Genomic DNA, 23,441 nt, shown 5'->3' on the forward strand with positions numbered 1-23,441 from the left:
TTTGGAAAATAAGGCAAATTTTCTCAAACACATAACTTTTGATGGGTAAGACTAAACTTGATGAAACGTATATATTTGAAATCAGCATAAAAATTTGATTCTTTTGATGTATAAAAATTCTGCTTTTTAGAGTTTCGGTTACTATTCAGTCGGTTCACTCCTTACTTACAGTTTGTTACCACAAACTGTTTGATGAAGTCTCCTTAGAATACGAAATACTTTAAAGTAATGTCCATAGACAGGTAATCAAGTCCTAGAGGGATAGTAAGATAAGGATAAAAGTCCCTCAGCGCCACTGATGGCACATAAGGTGTCGAATCGACGTTTTAGCTGCTAGGTCCATTTTGCAGAGACAGGTAGCGAGTCTGGTGCCCAACCTTGCGGCACCCGGAATTGGACCCAATGCCTCGCATTGTAAAACAGATTATTAATCCATTGTGCAACCATAAAGGTCTTAGGAGGCTAGCTAAAATTACCATTTCAGTAGCGTGCAACCAGTATAACGAGTGACCACTAACCCTTATTAACAACAATTATATCATAACAATTGTAAGTATTAAGTATAATAATGTTATTTCATATTCCTGGAATAGGTTAATTGAAATAAACTTAATTGAGATAAACACGTTTAAACATGCCATACTAGAGTTTCTGTTTGTATCAACATCAAACAGATCTTCTATGTTTCTTTCTCATGCTGTTTAGTTTTATGCCCCAAATTGTTTTAACATGTTGCACCAAAATCTCGAAGAGCTGAATCTTTTTCTTGTACGGATTAGCAGGCACTTTAATTTCCTCCATTTTATTAAATATAAGACAACTGAAAAACCTCCAGATTCTTCTCTTTCAGAACCAATAGCAATTCTAAGACCTTTAACTGGGTATTGTTTCAAAACCAAGATGAATAAGGAAAATATATCGGTTTTAGAATTATTCGTTTTTTACTAGGTCCCCCAATAGGGCAACCATAAAAACTGTATGTCTTAAATAGTCCTTGGAAACAACTGAAAAAAAGTAAACTGAATAGTTAATATATAATTATATTAATTGCTGAAAGTTAAGCAATTCAAGATTTTAAGTACTAAAGAAAATCTTTGTAATGTAATTCTTTTTCAGTAAAGCTTTAGACTTTTACAGTTAGGGGATGGACAAGGGGGCAGTATCAAACATTTGATTTTCTTTGATATCCCCTCAACATTTTCTAAAAGTTTTACCTTAACATTCTTAGCCTGTTTGGAACTCAGGATCCAACATGCCTTCTTTCCCCAGTATTGCTACTAATACTACTAACAACTCACCTCAGCACCAAGCCGACTGAGGCCAACACAGCTACGCATGCTCTTCCTCCATCCAATCTATTCAAAGCCTCCGTTTTTACACCCTCCCACGAAGTTCCCATTTCCTTTAAATCTTTATTTATGACGTCCTCCCACCCCGGACGAGGACGACCTACTTTTCGTTTAGCCCTAGACGGTTGGCCGAAAAGAAGAATCTTCGGCAATCTGTCATCCGCACACCGTGCCTTAGCCACCTCAACCTTTCGTTCATTATAACCCTAGAGAGCGGTATTGAACCACATTTTTCGTGCTGCCTATTGTTTAAAATACGGTCAGTCAGCCGGGTACCCCGAACAATCCTTAAGCAATTTCTCTGGAAAACATCTAGCAAATCTTCATCCGCCTTTCGGAGCACCCATGCTTCAGAGCCAGATTTGACCATTGTCATCATTGTAGCTTCTAATATTCTAATCTTGGTTTGCAGACTTATCTTCCTATCCTTCCAAACTTTTTTTAACTGTAAAAAAACACCCCGAGCCTTGGCTATTCTAATTTTAACATCTTCACTGCTCCCACCATCTTTACTAATAATGCTACCAAGGTAAGTGAAGCTGACCACCTGATCAATCTTTTCATTACCCAACATCACTTTTTAATCTTTACTTATTCTTAGCCTAAGTGACTTAGTCTTCTTAACACTAATTTATAAACCAATTCTAGCACCCTGAACTCGAGAAACCTCTAAAACTTTATTCATTTTGCTCATACTGTCATCTAGGATGCTTAAATCATCAGCATAATCTAAGTCCAGGTTACTTTTTCCTACCCATTTCATTCCGTGATCTCCCATTGCCTTTGCTGTGCTCTTTAAGACCAAGTCCATCCAAATAAACCATACAAAGGGGGATAGAACACAACCTTACCTAATTCCTGATTTAATACAAAACCAGCTGCTAACCTCATTTTCTACCTTAACCGCAACAGTGTTATTCTCGTACGTAACACTTGTAACTTTTTTGTCTGGTACATACAAGGATAAAACCTTTACTGAAGCTCTTCTATCAACAGAATCAAACGCTTGCTCATAATCTATGATAATGAGGACCAAAGGTGTTTGACAACTCAGGCACTTCTCAATTGTTAACTTAAGAGTGAAAATTTGGTTGACAGATCCTCTGCTTTTTCTAGAACTGCACGATTCTTCTCTTAAAACTTTGTCTACAGCATCTCTCAATCTAAAAAGTACCATATTACTAAGTAAAATTTGCTGCCTACAGACACCAGACTAATGCCTAGATAATTACCACACTCACTTTTATTACCTTTCTTATAAAGTGGCTTAATTAAAGTTTTCCGAAAATCATTAGGTACTTCCCTTTTTTCAAAAAGCATATTCATAATCTTTAGTAACTTATTTCTAACCTCTCAGCCACCATATTTAAGAAACTCATTTACCACCCTATCAGCACCTGGTGCTTTATTATTTTTTAGTCCTCTTAGTACTGTCGGTAATTCTTCTTCACAAAACAAATTTTCCTTTCTATTATTTTTTCTCTATTTTGTGCAAGATTGCTATTCCAAATTTTTGTCAAATATCTTTGGAGGCAGGGCTGTTGAAAAGAAATGGCTAAAACTTGGTTCAGAGGACGGGTTGCGCTCCAACCACTTTTCAAGATCTTCCTCAGCATACTCTGAGAGATAAACTTAGTTCCCTCAGCTCTTCTTACGATATTAAAGATATACCTTTTGAATAAAGTGACTGAACATTATATCTTTGATTTAGTTTGAAATGCCCCTCAACATTCCCCAAAGTTTCACCTTAACACCCTTAGTCTTTTCAACCACACCTAGAATCAAACACTTCCTATCCTTTTCCTAATGATAAATCCCACAGGCAAAAAAAGGGTAAATTACATAATTTACAATCTTTACTCATGGGGCTGTGAGAAGGAGGGACATTTTGTACCAGGAGGCATAGTTAATAGACCTTTTGACTGTTCTGAACAAAATCGTTTTTTTTCAGAATTATTTAGACGAGGGAAGGGAGCATCTAAAAAAAAAAAAAAAAGGCTATCGAAGAATAACCAGCTATCGCAGAACTGGATGCCTTCCGATAGCTCTTCAACATTTCCATAAAAATTCCCTGAAATATTTAACTTAATACCCTCAGCTGTTCCTTAGATATTGATGATACACCCTTCTGGCAATCAGCACACACACAATGTCTTTTGTTGTGTTCTTCAGCCCTCTCTACAATCATAGGCGGCTATGTAATCCCCATAAGCATTTATTATTTGAGCTTTTGACTATTTTGAACAAGATGTATATTTCAAAATTTTGATAAAATACTTTTTGAGGGAGGGCAGGGCATATATGGAAGTATAGCTGTTAGACCTTCTGACTAGCTTAAACAAAATGACAATTTCAAAATTCTGATCAGTTTTGAGCAAATAAAACTACTAAAAAAAGAGAGAAGGAGCTGTTTGTCCTCAAGTCTCTCTGTAGCATCTCCTGAACATACTTTGAATTTTTCAAATAAATATAATATTGCTGATATTCTTTTTTTGCTACCAGCAAGTAAATAGTATGTTTTGATTGTGTTAGGAGGTTTCACCTTGATACCCTAAGATATTTGGGGGACCCTGGTTAAAAATTTTTCAATAGAAATCCTTATATATTAATAATGCATAAAATGCATGACTTATAGCCTTTGTCCCGGAGGCTCGGGGGATGTGTGTCAACACCAAATATAGTGCCTATAGAAAATTTGACTTTTGAATAATTTTGAACAAAATAGATGTCTAAAATTTTATTTGTGTAAATTTGAGAAAAATGGGTGTGAATGGGGGGCTGGTTGCCCTCTAATCGATTTGACCATTATTAAATAAAAAAAAAAATTATTTTTAACTGAAAGTAAGGAGCGACATTAAAACTTAAACCGAACAGAAATTATTCCGTATATGGAAGGGGCTGTCCCCTCCTCAACGCCTTGCTCTTCACGCTAAAGTTTGACTCTTTCTCACAACTCTATCATAGGCAGCGAAATAGTGCTGCCTAAGTAAAGAACGATGTTGGCACAATGTATTATTTTTTTTTCTTGCTTTTAGACCAGGGCACTTCGTATCGAAGGAGTTGTCGTACGAGAAGGGCTCATTTGATCGGAAATTGGAATGGCTTGTGCCCTTTTTAATAGTCAAAAGTGTTTGGAGGGCAACTAGCCCCCCCCCCACGCCCAGCCGTCCCCCAAACATATCCAATCAAAATTTTGAGATAGCCATTTTGTTCAGCGTAGTTGATTTCCAGATAGAAAATAGGATTTTGAGGAGGTCACTCCCCCACAACCCTCAGGGCATGGGTTTTAAGTTATTCCCTGGGAGCATACAAGAATGATGTTGGCAAAATGTATTTTTTTTTTTTTTTTTTTAACCAGGGCACTTCGTATCAAAGAAGTTGTCGTAGAAACTTCGAAAAGGGCTCATTCAGTTGGAAATCGGAGTGGCTTGTGCCCTTTTTAATTGTCAAAAGTGAATGGAAGGCAACTAACACCCCTTCCACGCCCACTATTTCTCGGAACACATCCAATCAAAATTTTGAGATAGCCATTTTGTTCAGCGTAGTTCATTTTCAGATAGAAATTAAGTTTTTGAGGATGATACTCTCTCACAGCCCTCAGGGCAAGGGTTGTAAGTTATGCCCTGGGGACATATAAGGTTTTTATAGAAAGAGTTGTGTAGAGACTTCAAAAAGGGCTCATCCGATTGGAAATTCAAAGGGCTAGTGCCCTTTTTGATAGGAAAAAGTGATTGGAGGGCAACTAACCCCCCCCCCCCCTCACGCCCACCTTTTCCCCAAACACATCCAACCAAAATTTTAAGATAGTCATTTTGTTCAAAGTAGTTAAAAGATCTGGAAATTAGGACTTTGAGGATGACAACCCCCCCTCCCCCCACAGCCCTCAGGGGTATGGTTGAAACTTATATCCTGGGGGTGTATAAGATTTGTATAGAACGCGTTGTCGTAGAAACTTCAAAAAGGGCTTATTCGTTTGAAAATTGAAATGGCTAGTGCCCTTTTTAATAGTCGAAAGTGATTGGATAGCAACCAACACCCCTTCCACGCCCACCATTTCCCCAAACTTATCCAATCAAAATTTTGAGATAGCCTTTTTGTTCCGCGCATTTTTAAGTTCAGGAAATTATACCTTTGAGCAGGACACTCCCCCCACAGTCTTCAGGGCCAGGGTTATAAGTTATACCTTGGGGGTATATAAGTTTTTATTGAAACCTGTATCATAGAAATTTGGAAAAGGGCTCATTAGATTGGAAATTCAAAGGTCTAGTGCCCTTTTTAATAGTTGAAAGTAATTTGAGGGTAACTAACCCCCCTCTCACGCCCACCTTTTACCCAAACACATCCAATCAAAATTTTTAGATAGCCATTTTGTTCAGCGTAATTTATTTCCAGACAGAAATTATGTTTTTGAGGAGGACACTCCCCCAGTGGCCTCAGGGCAAGGGTTTTAACTTATGCCCTGATGGAATATGAGGTTTTTATAGAAAGAGTTGTCGTAGAAACTTCAAAAAAGGCTCATTCAATTGGAAATTCAAATGGCTAGTGCCCTTTTTAATAGTCGAAAGTGATTTGAGGGCAACTAACCCCCCTCTGACACCCAGATTTTACCCAAACACATCCAATCAAAATTTTAAGACGGCCCTCAGGGCATGGGTTGTAAGTTTTGCCCTGGGGGCATAGGAGGTTTTTATAGAAGGCGTTGTCGTAGAAAACTTCAAAAAAGGCTCATTCGATTGGAAAACGAAAGGCCTAGTTGGAAATTCAAAGGGCTAGTGCCCTTTATAATAGTCAAAAGGGATTGGAAGGCAATTAACCCCCCTCTCATGCCCACCTTTTCCCCAAACACATCCAATCAAAGTTTTGAGATAGCCATTTTATTCAACGTAGTTTTAAGTTCTGGAAATTAGGTCATCTAAGATGACAACCCCCCCCCCCCCACAGCCCTCAGGCAATGATTGTAAGTTATGCCCTGGGGGCATATAAGGTTTTTATGGAACGTGTAAGATAAGATAAGATAAGATATTTATTTCAAAAAATGACTATCACAAGCCCCGAAGGGCCGAATTCGCATTTCGGGGTCATATAATAAAAAAAGACATAAATACCACAACAACTAAAAAACTGGCTAAACAATGCCAAAAACAACAATATCAGAAAGGCAAAGCCATTCATTAGTCTAAAAAACAAAAAGTGTCAAAAGTACGAAAGTTAAAAAGGCACAAATTAAAACAAAACCAAAAAAAAAAGTAGATAAAAATAATTTTACAAAGATTCAAAGGAGAGTATATAAAAAGGGGAGGGAACGGAAAACCCAAACGGACACCAGCATGGGTATCACCAGTAGAAAAACCACAAAAAAAAAAAAAAAAAAAAAAATACTAGTGGTTTATTTTATAATTAATTACGGGGACAAAGGTTTTTTAATACATGGAGGTTAAGCAACGGATGGGGGACAAGATAGGGATGGGTTCAGAAACAGTACGTGGCAGGCGGTGTCTGGATGGGGAGTGTCTTTTGGGGAAAATGTTTTCCGTGCGAGTGTTTATTATTGCATTTTTTGCAAAACGGAGGCACAACGTTCCTCTCCTGTGCTCAAGAGTTTCCAGCTTGGCCTTTTTTAGAAGGAGTGAATATGGTACCAAAGTTTCTTTAAAAATTATTCTTAGGGCTCTTTTTTGAATAGATTCAATTTTATCTGATTCATCACGGGAGATGCCAGGATGCCAAACTGGACAAGCATATTCAAGATGCGGGCGGACAAAGGAAGTATAAATCCTTAAAGAATGGGATGGGAGGATGTTAAATTTATTCAAGAGCTTAAGGAGAGACATGGACGCATTAGCTCTACGGACAATATCTTTCACGTGGATATCCCACTTTAAATTAGAGGAAATTGTAACCCCAAGTAATTTAAAGGAAAACACAGAAATATCTGGGGGGATAGGGTCAAGGAAGGCGGGAATAGATTTCAAGAAATTTATCGTCATTATATTTGATTTAGTGGAATTAACTTTCATATTTAGGTTCTTAGCCTCATCCGAAATATGGGATAGAACTTCAAGGGGGTAGATTTTAATGTTCCTGTAACATGTTTCTAGGATCGTGAAGTCATCAACATATTTCCACCTCTGGAGGAAGTCCATACCAATATCGTTATTCGTGACAAGAAATAAAAGTGGTCCCAATAAGGTTCCTTGAGGAATTCCACAATATATAGGGAGGGGGTTAGAGAAAATATTTTAGTATTTAACAACTTGGGATCTATTTGAAAGAAACGATATAACAATATTCACTAACAGAGGATCAAGCGTTGTCGTAGAAACTTCAAAAAGGGCTCAATCGATCGGAAATTGAGATGGCTAGTGCCCTTTTTAATAATTGAAAGTGATAGGAAGGCAAATAATACCCCCTTTCACGCCCACCATATCCCCAAACACATCCAATCAAAATTTTCAGATACCCATTTTGTTCAATGTTGCAGAATGTTCTGGAAATTAGGTCTTTGAGGATGACAACCCCCCCCCCCCTAGCCCTCAGGGCAAGGGTTGTAAGTTATGCCCTGGGGCATGTAAGGTTTTTATTGAAAGCTTTGTCGTAGAAACTTCAAAACTGCCCATTTGATTGGAAATTGAAAGGGCTAGTGCCTTTTTTAATAGTTGAAAGTGATTGGAGAGCGACTCATGTATGGTGAGCCAAAGTAAAAACCTGCATTAAGTTAAAAATGTTCCGAAATTAAATTAAAAACAACAAGTTTTTTTTAACTGAAAGTAAGGAGTGACGTTAAAACTTAAAACAAACAGAAGTTATTCCGTATATGAAAGGGGCTGTCCCCTCCTCAACGCCTTGCTCTTTACACTTAAATTATACTCTTTCTCCTCTATTTTTTAAAACAATAAAAAACTTTAGCGTAAAGAGCGAGGCGTTGAAGAGGGGACATCCCCTTTCATATACGGAATAATCTCTGTTCGTTTTAAGTTTTAATGTCACTCCTTACTTTCAGTTAGAAAAAAACTTGTTTTTTTTATTTAATCAATAACATAATCATATTATCTTTTCAATTTCTATTTATAGCTCAGTATATTCTATCACCATAACTCTCCTTTGTTTCTTTTGTTGGAGAGAAATAAGCGGGCTCAAGTCCAATTTCACTTTTTTTTTATAGATACCATTGATGGTGCAAGTTCGTCATGTATGTTCGCAAGTTCGTCCGCAAATTGGTAAATGTCGACTTTCACATGTGAAGTCAACTTTTTCAATTTAATGCAAGGTTTGATGATGATAGGTTAGGTTAGATTAGATTTGGTTAGTTGACGTTAGGTTAGCTTGTGTTAGGTTTGTAACCCATTTCTAATACTTAGAACCAAACTTAACCTAACCAAAACTAACATAATTTAACCTAACTTTAACTTTTACCATCATAGCTTGCATAAGACTGTAAAAGCTGACTCTCAAATCTAATTGAATCCAGGCAGAGAAAAAAGAATATCGGACACTCACCAGTGAATGTCGACATTAACCAGATTTCGGACATTCACTTTAATATATATATAAAGTAAAGCTTGAAAATTAACATTTACATTCACAAAACAAGTGAATATTAGATATTAGAGGGAAAACATCTACTCAAATTTCAAACAAAAAGTCTATAAATTAGGTAGAAAAATACCGGAAATATACGCAATGGATAAATTAAATATCAAATAAACAAAAATAATGAAGTTACCTTTAATGGCTCTTTTTCCACTTGGTCTTCTGGGAGAGGGGATACAGGGAGAGGACTGCCTCCTTCATCACTAGAAATAAACCTGTGATCTAGATGGAAAACTTGTTCATTTTCTGATCTTACATGTTCATCATACCCTTCGGCATTTTGGTGGTCATATGCAATTTCTTCAATATCGGACTCTACTGTCACGTGCGGAATTGGGATGTTTTCTGGGAGGTTATCTTCCAAATCTGGGATTGATTCCCTGTCAACATTTCCATGACACTCGGGTTTAATTTCTTCTGTGTCTGGTCTACCATCAAATGATTCAACATCTTTTGTCTGGGAATCTTGAACTTCCTCGATTTGCGCATCTTCTGCTTCATTACCTATTCCCATATCGGTGCTGTCTATTGCACAAGTTTCTGGTTCTTCTGTGGTTTGAGGAGGGTCTTCTACTTTTGAATGTTTTTTCTTTTTTTTCTCTTTTTGTGCAGGCTGTTCTTCTGGAGCTTCTTGTTCAGCCTCCACTTTAGTATTAGTGTCACAATCAACTGGAAGTGGTTCAGTTTCAGTTGATAGGGGAGTGTTTTCTATTTTTGAATGCTTCTTCTTTTTTTTATCCTTCTTTGTCGACAGTTCCCCTTCAATATCACCATTTTGAAGGACTACAGCATCAGTTTCAGTCAAATTTTCACGCAGAACTGTATCTAAGACTTCATTTGTATTCCCTTTATTTTCTGTAATTGCAAGGTTCTCATCTGGAGCTTCAAAATTTCTCATTGGATTATGAGGACTATGATCGGGTATTGGATCTTTTTTCTCAAATACAGGAGGGACATAAATCAAATCATTTGCCAGGCGTTCACGCCACGGAACATAGCCATCAGCTAGAAGATAATAACTTTTTACTCTCAGCTTAACCACACATGACCAACACACGAGAGAAGAAAGAGACAGAGACGGAGAGAGATAGAGAGAAGGAGAAACAAAAGAGAGGGCAAATACATAGGGAGATACAAAGAGGGGAGAGGAAAAGAAAAGGGAGAGAGAGAATGAAAGATCTTAAGCCGAACTGGCCAGCCATGAAAAAAAGAAAAAAACAAAGAGAGAAAAAATGACAAACGACAAACAGGACTGCGGCGAGTAGAGAAAAAAAGATGAAAAACTAAAACAAAGCGGATATTTCGCCTGTATGCAAACTAGACAACCTCAGCACAAGAGAAACAAAGAAAAAACCAAACTAAGCTAAAAACAAATTAAACCACCAGCAATCAAAACAAAATTGTCACTACTGATCCACGAACAGAAAAGAAGCTATTAGAGTTACTTCGATGAGAAAACCAAAGCAACAACAGTCAGTTGCTTTGGTGTTCTCATCGAAGTTACTCTAATAGCTTCTTATTTTTTCATTAATAATTATTTATTATTTATTGTTCCTATTTTTTCAACACAATTACAGTAGCAAATCTTGTTTGTCTCTTAGTGTCCGGTTCATTGGCTTGGTTTGAATAAAAAGGTTATTATCAAGTAAACAGAGGTAAAAATCATTGGGAGAAACTTAATCTACTTTATTTGACTGGAATAAAATATCATAAATTGCATTTTAGCCAAATTCACCGGCATCTCTATTTAAAGCTAGGTTTTTTAATAAAATGTTATTAATTTTTTAAGTTTTCCCCCAAAACTTGCTTTAAACCACAGTCCCAAGATATCAAAGAGACATTTTCGAACATAATAAGTAGTAATAATTTGGGTGGTTTTCTGAATTCTGGAAAGGATCGAACTTCAGTGGAGCACCAAAGTCGAGTCTATCATATTCCAGGTACTTGCAGAAGATCCTATTTGGGATGTACAAGCCAGAATTTGAGAATGAGATTTTGTAGTGATCAAGACTATTTCGTCGGCCATAAAGCAATATTTCAAACCTGAAGATTTCACATCAACGCGAAAATTCCCAACCCTCAAATATATTCAACAAAACCTATTGAAAATTTTGACAACTAAGTGGTGATCAAGAAGAAGCCTTAACATTAAGAGATAGAAATTCACACGAACATTCAATCAGAAATTCTGATGAACATTCAGAGAAAGTATAACACTGGAAAACAACAAAATTAACATAATCTGCAAGCTCCCATCCGTATACAACTAATTAAGAGAGTGTAAGACGCGTAAACTAAGTACGAGACATTTGAATGTTGATTAATTAATATGCATGTTGGGACTTTTTAAAAATGAATTGTAAAGTTAAATTACATATTTTTTTTTATTTATCACTGTTAACCTTGCTATGAAATATAACTAAAATAGAATATTGAAATATGGCTGCCTTGTAAGCTGTATTAACAAGATAATCATCGTTTGTAACGAATAAAACCTTTAGTTTATTTAGTTCTGAACTTTCCTTTTTTATAGGCTAAGGTCTAAATTAATTTTTTTAAATTAATGTAGAATTTAAAGAAAAATTATTTATTATCTCGCAAATGCATGATATTACTTGCGATGGATTACTTTATAGTCAAAATAGAAAAGATAAATTACTCATGGCGAATTTTCATTGCTATTTAGACACATTATTGAGCAGTCTATTTTGACACATTGTTGAGCATATCACGTTTTCTACTCTGTTCAGCGTAGAAAACAAGCGCTCTGCACTAGAAATTGCAGCAGAGATTGTTGCAAATATTTGGAGAGCTACTTGAGATATTTTGAAACAAATCTAAAAACAAATTTTCTACTCTGTTTAGTGTAGAAAACAAGCGCTCTGCACTAGCAAGTGTAGCAGAGATTTTTGCAAATATTCGGCGAGCTACTTGAGATATTTTGAAACCAATCTAAAAACAAATTTTCTACTCTTTTCAGCGCAGAAAACGAGCGCTCTGCACTGGCAACTATAGTAGAGGCTGTTGCAAATATTCGGAGAGCTATTTGAGATATTTTAAAACAAATTTAAAACAAATTTTCTACTCTATTCAGCGTAGAAAACGAGCGGTATGCACTAGCAACTGTAGCAGAGATTGTTGCAAATATTTGGAGAGCTGAGCTGTTTGAGATATTTTCAAACAAATCTAAAAAACAATTCTACTCTTTTCAGCGCAGAAAACGAGCGCTCTGCACTACCAACTATAGCAGAGGTTTTTGCAAATATTGGGAGATCTATGTGAGATATTTTAAAAAAATTTAAAACAAAGTTTCTACTCTGTTCAGCGTAGAAAACGAGCGCTCTGCACTAGCAACTATAGCAGAGATAGTTAAAAATATTCAGAGAGCTATTTGAGATATTTTGAAAAAAATTTAAAACAAATTTTCTACTCTGTTCAGCGTAGAAAACGAGCGCTCTGCACTAGCAAATGTAGCAGAGATTGTTGCAAATTTTCGGAGAGCTGTGTGAGATATTTTGAAATGAATTTGAAAACAAATTTTCTAATCTGTTTAGAGTAGAAAACGAGCGCTCTGCACTAGCATGGGTAGCAGAGATCGTTGCAAATATTCGGCGAGTTATTTGAGATATTTTGAAACAAATTTAAAAACAAAGTTTCTACTCTGTTCATCGTACAAACGAGCGCTCTGTGCTAGCAACTGTAGCAGAGATTGTTGCAAATATTAGGAGACCTATTTGAGATATTTTTAAACAAATTAAAAAAATTCAAAGTTTTAATTTTCTTTAACAGCTCAAATGGTAGTAGGGGTTTGTCACCAAAGTTGGCTGAATATATTAACTTCGGGCTAATTCAGCAAGTTCAATTCTTAAATCTTTTGTGTACTTACGAAATAAATCTGCTGTTTTTTACCAATAAGTTCATTTATAATGTCTTGAAAGTCCCACAATACAGAAAAACTTTTACACAAAGATGACACTGATTTAAATAGAACAATCATATATTCTATAAAATTGTCCAGGATAACATTGAAAATGTCACACTCGAATACAGTCTTACAATCGTAAATGTTTTCTGCATTATCCTTGCAGTCTTCACCAGGTGTTTTCTTTCGTTTCTTTCTTCTTTTCTGTTTCCCTTGAAGTTCTTGGGGTCAACCAGTGTTTCAGCCACTATCTGAGCTTCACTAAATATTTGTCCCCATCCTTCAAAGCGAAGGTCCTTCAAATCGTGTATCAAATCGTGTTCAAATCGTGTATCAAGTATCAATTTTTTTTTTTTAATGCAAAAGCCAACATTCCTTGAAGATACTGCGTCACCCTATTTACGATGTCAATTGACTTCAAAATGTAGAACCAAATATATGCATGAAGAAGGAAGTTCTTCTTCCTTGAAATAGGTTTCAATGCATCCGTGTCACGATTTTATGATTGACTGCAGTTCAATTTAGCAGTTCACGTAGTTCATCAAGGGCCTTTGCAATTCCTGACACATGTTAACCAACTGGATTGACACTATCTACTGTGGCTGACCAGTGAGTTTTGGGCATTAAATGAAGAGAGCTTGGTATTTCTGAAGATATCTCATCTTTGGGGGCCAGAGCCAACAACATTGTGCAATTTTTGAACGCTTCCAAAAGAAGTCCTTGTATCCTGACAATTATCCGCCACTTGTTTTCCACATTGGCATAAAGAATGGTAAGTGCAAGCAGAGAAAAAGAGTGCCTGGGCTACATTACAAGCACCTCTAATGGTACTTTTATTGTTGTAGTTCTGGCGTTTACAATCCTCCATGGGAATCTCATACTGTTTCAGCTTATCTAAAATAAACTCAGAAATTCCTTTCCCACTTTTTTATGAATAGTCGATGAGGCACAACAGCATTTCTCCAAATCTATGGTTAGTTGGTTTTCTTGAGCGAAAAAATTTAAGTTTCTTAGAAGAGAAACAGTCTATTCAAAATGCACTAGGTCGGGTGTCGCATCAATTACTACAGTGTAGAACCTTGTCTTCTAAACGCAGACAATTTGAACCTTTTCTTGATGTCATGATGTCCAAATGGACCTTAAATTAGAAGTGGTGCCTTTGTAAAATAACATTTTTTTTAATTGGACCTTTAATTTTTGCCTTGGCTTGTCTTTTGTTATTATGAAAGATTTATCCAGTCCATATTTTTTATTTTCAAAGGTATGGTAGGCATTGATGACCTTATCCATGTCAAAGTACAAAACCAAATCATCATCGCTATTATTTTCAATTTGCTTGCTTCGTTACACCTCGGCTTATCTTTCGTCATTATAAAATACATAGCACCGAACCTTTGTTTTTTTTAACAAAGGATGGTAGGCATTGATGACCTTATCCATGTCAAAATCCCATACCCGATCATCATCGCTATCATTTTCAATTTTGGCACGTCTTGATTCTCGCTGTCCAGGTTCATTTTCATTGACTCGCTGCTCTTTATTTTCATTTTTGAGTCACTCACTTGTTCGGTGTCATATGTCTTCTAACCGCGTGTGTCTTTGCCCTTCATTTTCATTTTTAACACCCTCTAATTGTCGTTTTTGCATATCTTCTAACCGCCCGTGTCTTTGCTCTTCATTTTCATTTTTGGTATGTTTTTGGATCTTGATTACTTCAGACAATTTAGCAATGGTCTTTGCTTTAGCTGTCCGTATCGGTGTTGTCACAATTGATGGTCCAGGTTGTCAAATTTCACATCTTATCACGTGACGTCATTTGTTTTTTTTAACAGAGGTATGGTAGGCATTGATGATTAAAAGGAAATATCACTGTAACAATAAGAATCTTCGTTGATAGTTGTCAGGGCTTCCTTCCACACTTCGTTATATGTTTTTCGTTTATTTTAAGGTGGTAGCAGAACTTTTAACGTACGTTGTCTTTTCACACGAGAAACTGCAACGTGTAACATTCCATGAATAAAAACTGGAGTACTAAGGTCGGCCCCGATAAATTCAAAAATTTGCCCCTGCAACTTATGTATAGTCACGGCAAATGTGGGTTGAATGGGAAATTGATGTCGTTGAACAGTACATTCAAGTTGACCTTTACTAGAGTCTACTGTGACTCGCGATAAGTTGATTTCTTTTCCTGATTTTTCCCAGGAATTATATTTGTCTTAATTATGTTGTTACATAATTCAGTAACAGTGAGACGGGTCACATTCCATATCCCTTCTGAAATATCTGAGTTAGGCAAAAGTACAACTATCGTATTTTTCTTTATTTTTAAGTCACGTGGTGGTAAATCTGCTGTGTCAATTGAATTGAGGAATTTTGGAGTAATTTGAATTCCACCTCTTTTTTCTTTTACAGAATCGTAACTTTTATACGATTTCTATTCTCATGGAGGACGATCGACAATTTTCGCATTTATTTTAGTAACTTCTTTGTTGATTAAGGCTAAAATAACTCGATCCTTCATTGACTGGAAACTTTGTTTAGACAAACATTTCCCAATACTTCATCAATTAAATTGCCACTGGAAATTATATCCTCCGGTAATTCAATTTCATTAAGTTCATTTTTAGGAAGATTTTCATTTCCCAGTTCGAGGATGTACTTTGCAAATGCTTCCTGTTAGGATCGACCCAAATTTTTCTCTCAAAGGAAACATGTTTGAAATTCTTCCAAACATGACTTTTTTTTTATTGATAAATCAAGGGTTTCACTGCGGTGGCTTCGGGGTTGAACTGGTAAACACTGTCGAAAATCACCTCCAGCAACTGAAATTTTCCCACCAAATGGTAGGTTTGGATTTGTAATGGACCGCAACAACTGATCCATAATTTGTCAGCCATACTTGGGAAGCATTGGTGCCTCGTCAAGTAGGAAAGCATCTACTTGGGCTAATTCTAAAGCTCTGTTTGAACCAGGTCTTATACGAGAAACAGAATCTGGAGAAAGTGGAACTTTCAACCCAAAGGTCTTGTGTGTTGTTAATCCTAATGGCAATAAAGTTGCTGCTATTCCTGTATAAGCCATACATTGTACTTTGTATTTTTTTTTTCCACGCAGAATGTGATACAAGGTCTTATAAACAAATGTTTTACCGGTACCGGCTATTCCGTCTATGAAATTTTTTTTCAAAATAATTACGACCGTTGACAGCCAGTAAAATATTGATCAACAATTTCAAGCTGTTTTTCATGCAGAAGCCGCTACATACTTATATCCAGTAACAGCTGACTTACTAGAATTTAGAAATTCCAAGTTTTGGTAATTTTTATTGGTCTCAATGTTGTCCATGCCGTGACGTTCCTCTCAAAAACTATCATTTTGATCTACTATTGCCATCATATATAAATTGGATGCACTAGCAAAATAAGCACGCTTTTCTACAAGTTCTTTAGATAAATTATTTCGTCTTGCATGCAAAATGAAATCCTCTGACAACTGATTTTTCAATCTTTCCCTAAGAGCTTTTGGATCTGCAGGATGACCAAAAACAAGAATCTATGTGAAGAGTATTCGCATTACAGAAGGCATTTTGGACAGTGCCGATTCTTCTAGGGCGTCAAACCACTGCATATCGTCGAATTCAAGGCCATGAGCCAGGCATGATTTTTTATATGTGGAATATACAACATTATCAACTGTCTTAAGATCTTCAAAACTTGTCACATTCTTCACATGTTACAAGAGTAATAATCGTAAATAGAAGCACTCGGGAAAAGCTGCAAAATTTACATTATAAATTCGTCCAATGTATTCGACGAATTCTTTGTTCCCGTGTACTGGTATTGCCATTCCATTTATAGTGTTCGGAATTGACATGGCTCTTTTTTTGGATATCGCAGCTAAATAGTCACCAGCATGCTTCAGTTGGTGTAAAGCAGCGTCCTTTTACATAGGTTTCTGCTTCATTGTAAACCATGCACCGTTTATTTTTGACAATCTTTATTGAAGCACAATCATGTCCCTTGTAGATGTATTTATGTAGATACTTTGTCGGCCCTATGTTTCCTACATATTTGAAATTTATATGACATTAGTACTTTTTAAGCATATGAGGTTTATATGTGGCGACACGCCACTTATCACGAGTAATTCGGCGATTACTAAAATCTTTTCGATTAACAGCACGGTCATGTGAAAATTCTTCTCTATTCATTTCGTCTAATTTTGGATCATAACGACGTCGATACTTTGATTTTTCAGCATCCGCTAGAGATGTGACTGAATGGTACTGCTTTGGAAAACCGAAGCAGCACATGAATTTTCAATTTTTATTGATGATACAACTCGCATTTGGATTTAAATTTCCACATGGATTATGAATCATCCATTTTAAGACTAATTATCTTAATAATGGATCATTGGAATTTGGGATTTCAGCTGAAATAAGATCATCAATTTCAACTGGATTATGGATTCGATCTTGAGGACTCCTCATCAATAGCAAATGCATATGTGGTATTCTCCGCCCGTTTTTGAAATTCAATCGTATAAACATATTCTGCCACCGTTTCAAATATCTGATACTTATCAATATCATTGATTATATCGTCAAATTTTAGTTTAGCAATTCGAGTAACGAGATCGGGACGATCTTGAGGGTACTGTTTTATAATAGCGTTATCATCAAGCTTAATACTTGCTAATTCTTTAAATTCAGGCCAATCAGGATTGTAAGTCACAGTTATAAAGAAATCTGGGGTCCAAGGCGACGAAAAATATCCAAGGCATCCTCAAAATGTTCAGTAAAGTAGCTTGTTGATCCGACGAATGATGATGGTAGTCTTTTTATCAGATAATGCATCCTTTTTCGAGCCTACGTCTTTAAGAAGTCGTGTAACACCTACGTAGTTTTCATCCATAATAGTTTTCTGGTTAAATTTTATCCAATCAGTACAATCACACTCAACACGATTAGCGGTATCAACGAAGTACTGTTGAAAAAGTCTTCCACCAAAATGCAAAGCATTAAAACCAATCCTATGCAGATCGGGTGATACAGCTTGCACAGAAAGGCTTTTTGCATATTCAGGTCGAGCGCAAAGTAAAAACAAGCTGCACGTTTGGAGGCCGTTGTCCGAAAGAAGCAGCAAGTTGATTTGAATTTTCCACATCTCGCTTTTTTTCGCAATCTTTGGCGTAGTCTTTTGAATCTCTCAATATTTCTTCCAAGAGATTCATTAGATTACGAGAGATCCCATAATTCAAAGGATTTGCGAGGCGTTCCTCATTAGCTTCATTGGGGTCTAAAAAGTACATTTGGCCATATGTAGGTGGCTCAATTTTACCTTCAGTAGTTTGTGACGGATGTGCCGCTAAATTGGTTTTGTGATAAATTTGTCCAGCTACTTTAAAATTAACTATATTCCGACTATTTATGGTTCGATCATCGCTTACGTTGAATGAAGCTAGAGCAAAACACGAGTTCAAGTCTCGAATACGTTTATGAAACTTTTCAGAGAGCAGGTGAAGTCCTAAAAAAAGGAAAACCAATTCATTTGGAAATTGAGGTGGTGACATTGCAATTCGACCATGCAAGTAGCAATCTCCAAAAGAATTACCTTTGTTTCTTACTCTTTTTTCCAGAAAATAGAGGGCTCCACACTGAATACGAGCAACGTTGAAGGGTCCCTAAGATTCATATGCTATATTTACTGAATTTATGGTATCTTTGTGCGTATGTATTTGGTTTTGTGCCACACGTTGTTGGTAACGAAGATTACGACGCCGCTGTTCTTCTAACGGCGCGTATCTTCGCTCTTCTTTTTCATTTTTGATATGTTCTAGTTCTCGTTTTCGTTTATCTTCTAACCGCACCTGTCTCTGCTGTTCATTTTCAGTTTTCATACGCTCTAATTCTTGTTTTCGTTTATCTTGTAACCGCGCGTGTCTTTGCAGTTCTTTTTCATTTTTCATGCGCTCTAATTCTCGTTTTCATTTATCTTCTAACCGTGCGTGTCTTTGCTGTTCATTTTCAATTTTGATTACTTCAGATACTATAGCAAAGGCTTTTTCTTTAGCTGCCCGTATTGGTGTTTTCGCAACTTGTGGTCCAGGTTGTCGATTTTCACATCCTATCCCGTTTGATAGTTTAGGTGTTGGTTCCACATAATCATTATTTATAGTATCTGCAACTGCAAATTTTTGTTTTTGGGTCTTCCTTTAGACATGGTTTTGGATAAATAACTGATTGTGTTAGATGTATAACTGACTACATTTGGAAACTTACGGGGTTATATAAGATGAATTACGTTATAAAATGTCTTGATGCCATAACTTACATGACGTCATTGTATCTTTTTTTTGTGCACTACGTCATGGTAATTTTTACTTCGTGACGTCATTTGCAAAAACAAAAATTAAGGCTCTTGACGATTTTTATTATACTTCAACCTATCAAGATCGTTTTTTTTATGTGAGAATATCCCAAGATACCAAATTTCCGGAAAGAATATGGAGCCGTTTTCGAGGAAAAATTCATAAATACATACACAATTATTACTCACATATATACATATATATATATATATATATATATATATATATATATATATATATATATATATATATATATATATATATATATATATATATATATATATATATATATATATATATATACCCCTTGCCTTCTTTTCGGGGCTTGGACTAGAAGAGAAGGTAGAACCTTAGGAGCGTATTGACAACCAAAGCCCTTCTGAAACCCGAAGTGGTTTGTCTCAAAATTAAAATTAGAATTTACAAAAGGTAACAAATGGTATTCAATTACTTTACTAAATTTACAAGAAGCGGTTACATGACGATACCAAGAAGAAGAAAAGAGGCCATTGCCCAACTTTAAAATTCAGCAAGCCGTGCCACATAGGTGGCCATCCGAGACCACCAAGCAACAAAGAGACGTTTGGAAAGGAATCCGCAAATGGACAATAACGGAATGCAATTTGCAGACAAGTGAGTTTTACGAATCCCATCTAAATAAACGGACTCGGATGTCAAATGAAGAATGGACTTACCCACAGTTTAAGCAGAAATATGCATAACTTGACGCTGAGATAACTTGATGTGATAATATTTGGTAATAATTTTCCAAAATAATGGTGAACATTTTGATTGATGGTGAGCATACTATCTAATTTAGAGAAATTTATGACATTTTCCAATCACGTTCACCACGGGGAAAATCAAAGCCCTTACAACGCACCGCACGTAAATGTTTCTTACAGACACGCTTAGTAATCTTTTTAATATCACACACTGTTCCCAATTTTTGCCGATCATATTTTGATCGTATTCGGAGCTAAAACTTAGTCCACTTTTCGTTCGGTTTTAACTAGGGATCTATGTGCCAAATACGCTGACGGGTTCCGACTCCTTTGCTTTGGCACCATCTCTTTTGTTACTTAAAAAGGGCCCTAGACCTTTGAGTTTCGGTAATATTTTACGATGAATAGCTCGATGAAACTATCTCTGGTGGAAAAAAAGCCCCATACGTGACCATCTTTCTCAGAAAAGTTTCTCAACTTTCTCAGGCTGACTCTTCACGCTAAAGTTTTTTAGTATTAAAAGAAAATAGCTTTTAATTGTTTTAATAATGCGAGCCTGCGTTTCAGGAGTCGTCCTTAAACAACTGGGACAAAAAGTCAAACATTAGTGTCAAGGCTGAGGTATCGAAGAAGGGGAAACACCCATCATATACGTAATAATTTCTGTTCGTTTTAAATTTTGAAGGTGCTCCTGAATTTCTGTTTAAAAAACTTATTTTTAAAATTTAATTTCTAATCCCTTTTTAATAATGCCGAGAATTCCGACTCCGCCTCCATGAAAAATTCCTTCTCCATGGAAAAATCTATTAAGGAAAAGTTCTTCCCACGTAAAATACCCCCCCCCCCCCTGCCTCAGGAATATTCCATACAGACAATTCCATTCCCGCTGGCAATTCTTCCCGGAAAATTCCTTGCTGACGATTTCGGCTGAAAATGTTTTCTTTGCGCACTTTCATTTGAAAAAGACTTTAACTCCAAGTTGTTTTCAGATCATGCTGGACCTCCCCCCCCCCCCGCCCCTGTGTAAATTTCTTCCTGAAAATCTCCTTCCCCCTAGTAGAAAGATGATCCCCTTAGAAAATGAACCTTTGAGAATTTATCCCACAGAAAAATCTCCCACGGAGAATTTTTCCCGTGGAAAGTCCCCCCCCCTACAGGAAGGTTTTCTAGACAATTCCAACCCAGGAAAAATTTTCCAAGGACAGTTCCCCTTAACATCTTCACATGTAAAATTGAGTCGGCAAAGAGGAAGTAAGACAAATAAAAATATTTAGTCCATGAATTCTGCCAAATTTACCCAATGTAAAATTTTCTCCGGAAATTCAAACCCCCGAAAACCTCCCTCCCCATAAAAAAATCGTCCCCGTGGGAAATCCCTCTAGCAAAAAATTTACCTCTCCCCCGAAAAATGTCTGTATACTTCCCAATTACAGATACGATACGTAAACATTGTGCAAGTTTCATGACTTACAGACCTTTCCCCAGGGGCTGTGGGGGATCATTTTATCCATGAAAACATATTTACTAGACATTTTAAAGATGCTAAACAAAATGGCTATCTCAAAATTCTGATCAGGTGACTTTGGGGAAAAAGGGGCGTGAGAGGGGTTAGCTGTCCTCCAATCTTTTTGGTCACTTAAAAAGGTCACTAGAACTTTTAATTTCCGTTCGAACGAGTCCTTTCCCGATACTCTAGAACTATTAACTTGGTGTGATCAGCACTGGTGAAAACAATAAAAAAAAAAAAAAAAAAAAAAAAAAAAATTATAAACATGCACCCGTGGTCTTTCTTCTGTCAAAAAGAAAAAACAAAGTTCCACATTTTTGCAACCTCTGCAGTAGGAGCTTAAAACCTCTACAGCAGGGTTCTCTAATACGCTGAATCTAATTTTATGATTTTCAGTAAGACTTTGTGATTTCTTTACGACTTGACTCTGAGGGGATTTTCCCTCCTTTTTCGAAAACAAGGCAAATCTTCTCAGGTTCATAACTTTTTACGAGTAACAGTTTCTATGAGCCGTGTCGCTCCTTACTTACAGTTCGGTACCATGAACTGCTTGAAAGGTTTTGAAAAAGGGCCTTGAACATGTTGGATTCAAGTTTATTAATTATTTAATTGTTCTCATGCTAATGACTTTTGATGGACAGCTTCAAAGTTAATCATTCTTCTGATGTATTTATTTTTGTCACAATTTCTATTTTGAAGTTTCAGCCTCTTACCACGGTATCTCTTTACTTTATAGTCTGATACTGCAAATTGTTGATTTATACACGTTTTATTATATATATATATATATATATATATATATATATATATATATATATATATATATATATATATATATATATATATATATATATATATATATATATATATATATATATATATATATATATCTATTACAAGGTATTTTTTCTATTCATCTATATTTTTTCTCTTCATTTTGACAAGGAAGCTCAGTTTTTCACTCTTCCTTTTCCTCTTTCCTTTTCACTCTTTCCTTTTCCCCCTTTTTAATGTGAAAGACAATTGTAAGTGGCTATTACAGACCGTTCCTGAGATATTTTTAAAATTTCCTAATGTGTAGGTTTGTATCTTCAAAAATTATTCGAACTTTAAATTGTTGATCAGATTTATCACTTTTTCAAGAAAGTGGTTACTTCAAAGACGGGGAAATGAAAACGGAAAATTTAATCTTCTACCTAAAAGTTTTCTATTTATTTGATTAGAATATGCTGAGATAGATTCATTTGAGACTTGAAATTAGGTCTAATAAAAACGCTGCAAATCCCTTTCGGGGAAAGGGCATTTCTGGTAAAATAAAAATCAGGGGGAATCTGGACTTTCCTGGTGGCTCTCTTTTGATCTTGCATATTAAGTTTTTAAAAAGTGATTTTTTTCATTCAGTTTTTTTAAAGGCATATACCAGAAAAAAGTAAATTATAATTAAAACAGATTGCCATGATTGTCTTAAAGAATTATACGTATTTTGCTTAAATAAAAGAAATAGGTTACTCATGCATACAGTGTGAAAAATCCTTAAAATTTCAAATTTTTTTTTTCATGTACCTACCTGTGTTATTTAGGCGCGCTAGCGCTGCCTAAGTAAAGAACGAAGTGGGCACAATGTTTTTTTTTTTCTCCATACCCGGGCGCTTCGTATCGAAGGAGTTGTCGAAGAAACTTCGAAGAGGGCTCATTCGATTGGAAATTGGAATGGCTAGTGCCCTTTTTTATAGTCAAAGTGATTGAAGGGCAACTAGCCCCCTCCCCACTCCCATCCTTCCCCCAAACAGATCCAATAAAAATTTTGAGATAGCCATTTTGTTCAGCGTAGTTGATTTCCATATAGAAAATATGTTTTTGAGGAGGATCTCCCCCACAACCCTCAGGGCAAGGGTTTTAAGTTATGCCCTGGGGGAATATGAGGTTTTTTATAGAAGGCGTTGTTGTGGAATCTTCAAAACAGGCTCATTCAATTG

At 36.1% G+C, this 23,441-nt stretch overlaps 1 protein-coding gene across 1 annotated transcript in view; it reads right to left on the reverse strand.

Moving 5' to 3' along the window:
* LOC148950649 (uncharacterized) overlaps positions 1 to 23,441 on the reverse strand; it is a 198,124-nt gene that overhangs the window by 4,637 nt on the left and 170,046 nt on the right. Inside the window, exon 6 of the mRNA XM_089091913.1 lies at positions 9,073 to 9,944. Coding sequence (XP_088948039.1) covers positions 9,073 to 9,944 — 872 coding nt within the window. The remainder of the gene's footprint in view (positions 1 to 9,072; positions 9,945 to 23,441) is intronic.

Source organism: Artemia sp. Qi Xiang Cuo, chromosome 7, assembly GCF_049724085.1.
Source record: "Artemia sp. Qi Xiang Cuo chromosome 7, ASM4972408v1, whole genome shotgun sequence".
Taxonomy (NCBI): Eukaryota; Metazoa; Arthropoda; class Branchiopoda; order Anostraca; family Artemiidae; genus Artemia; species Artemia sp. Qi Xiang Cuo.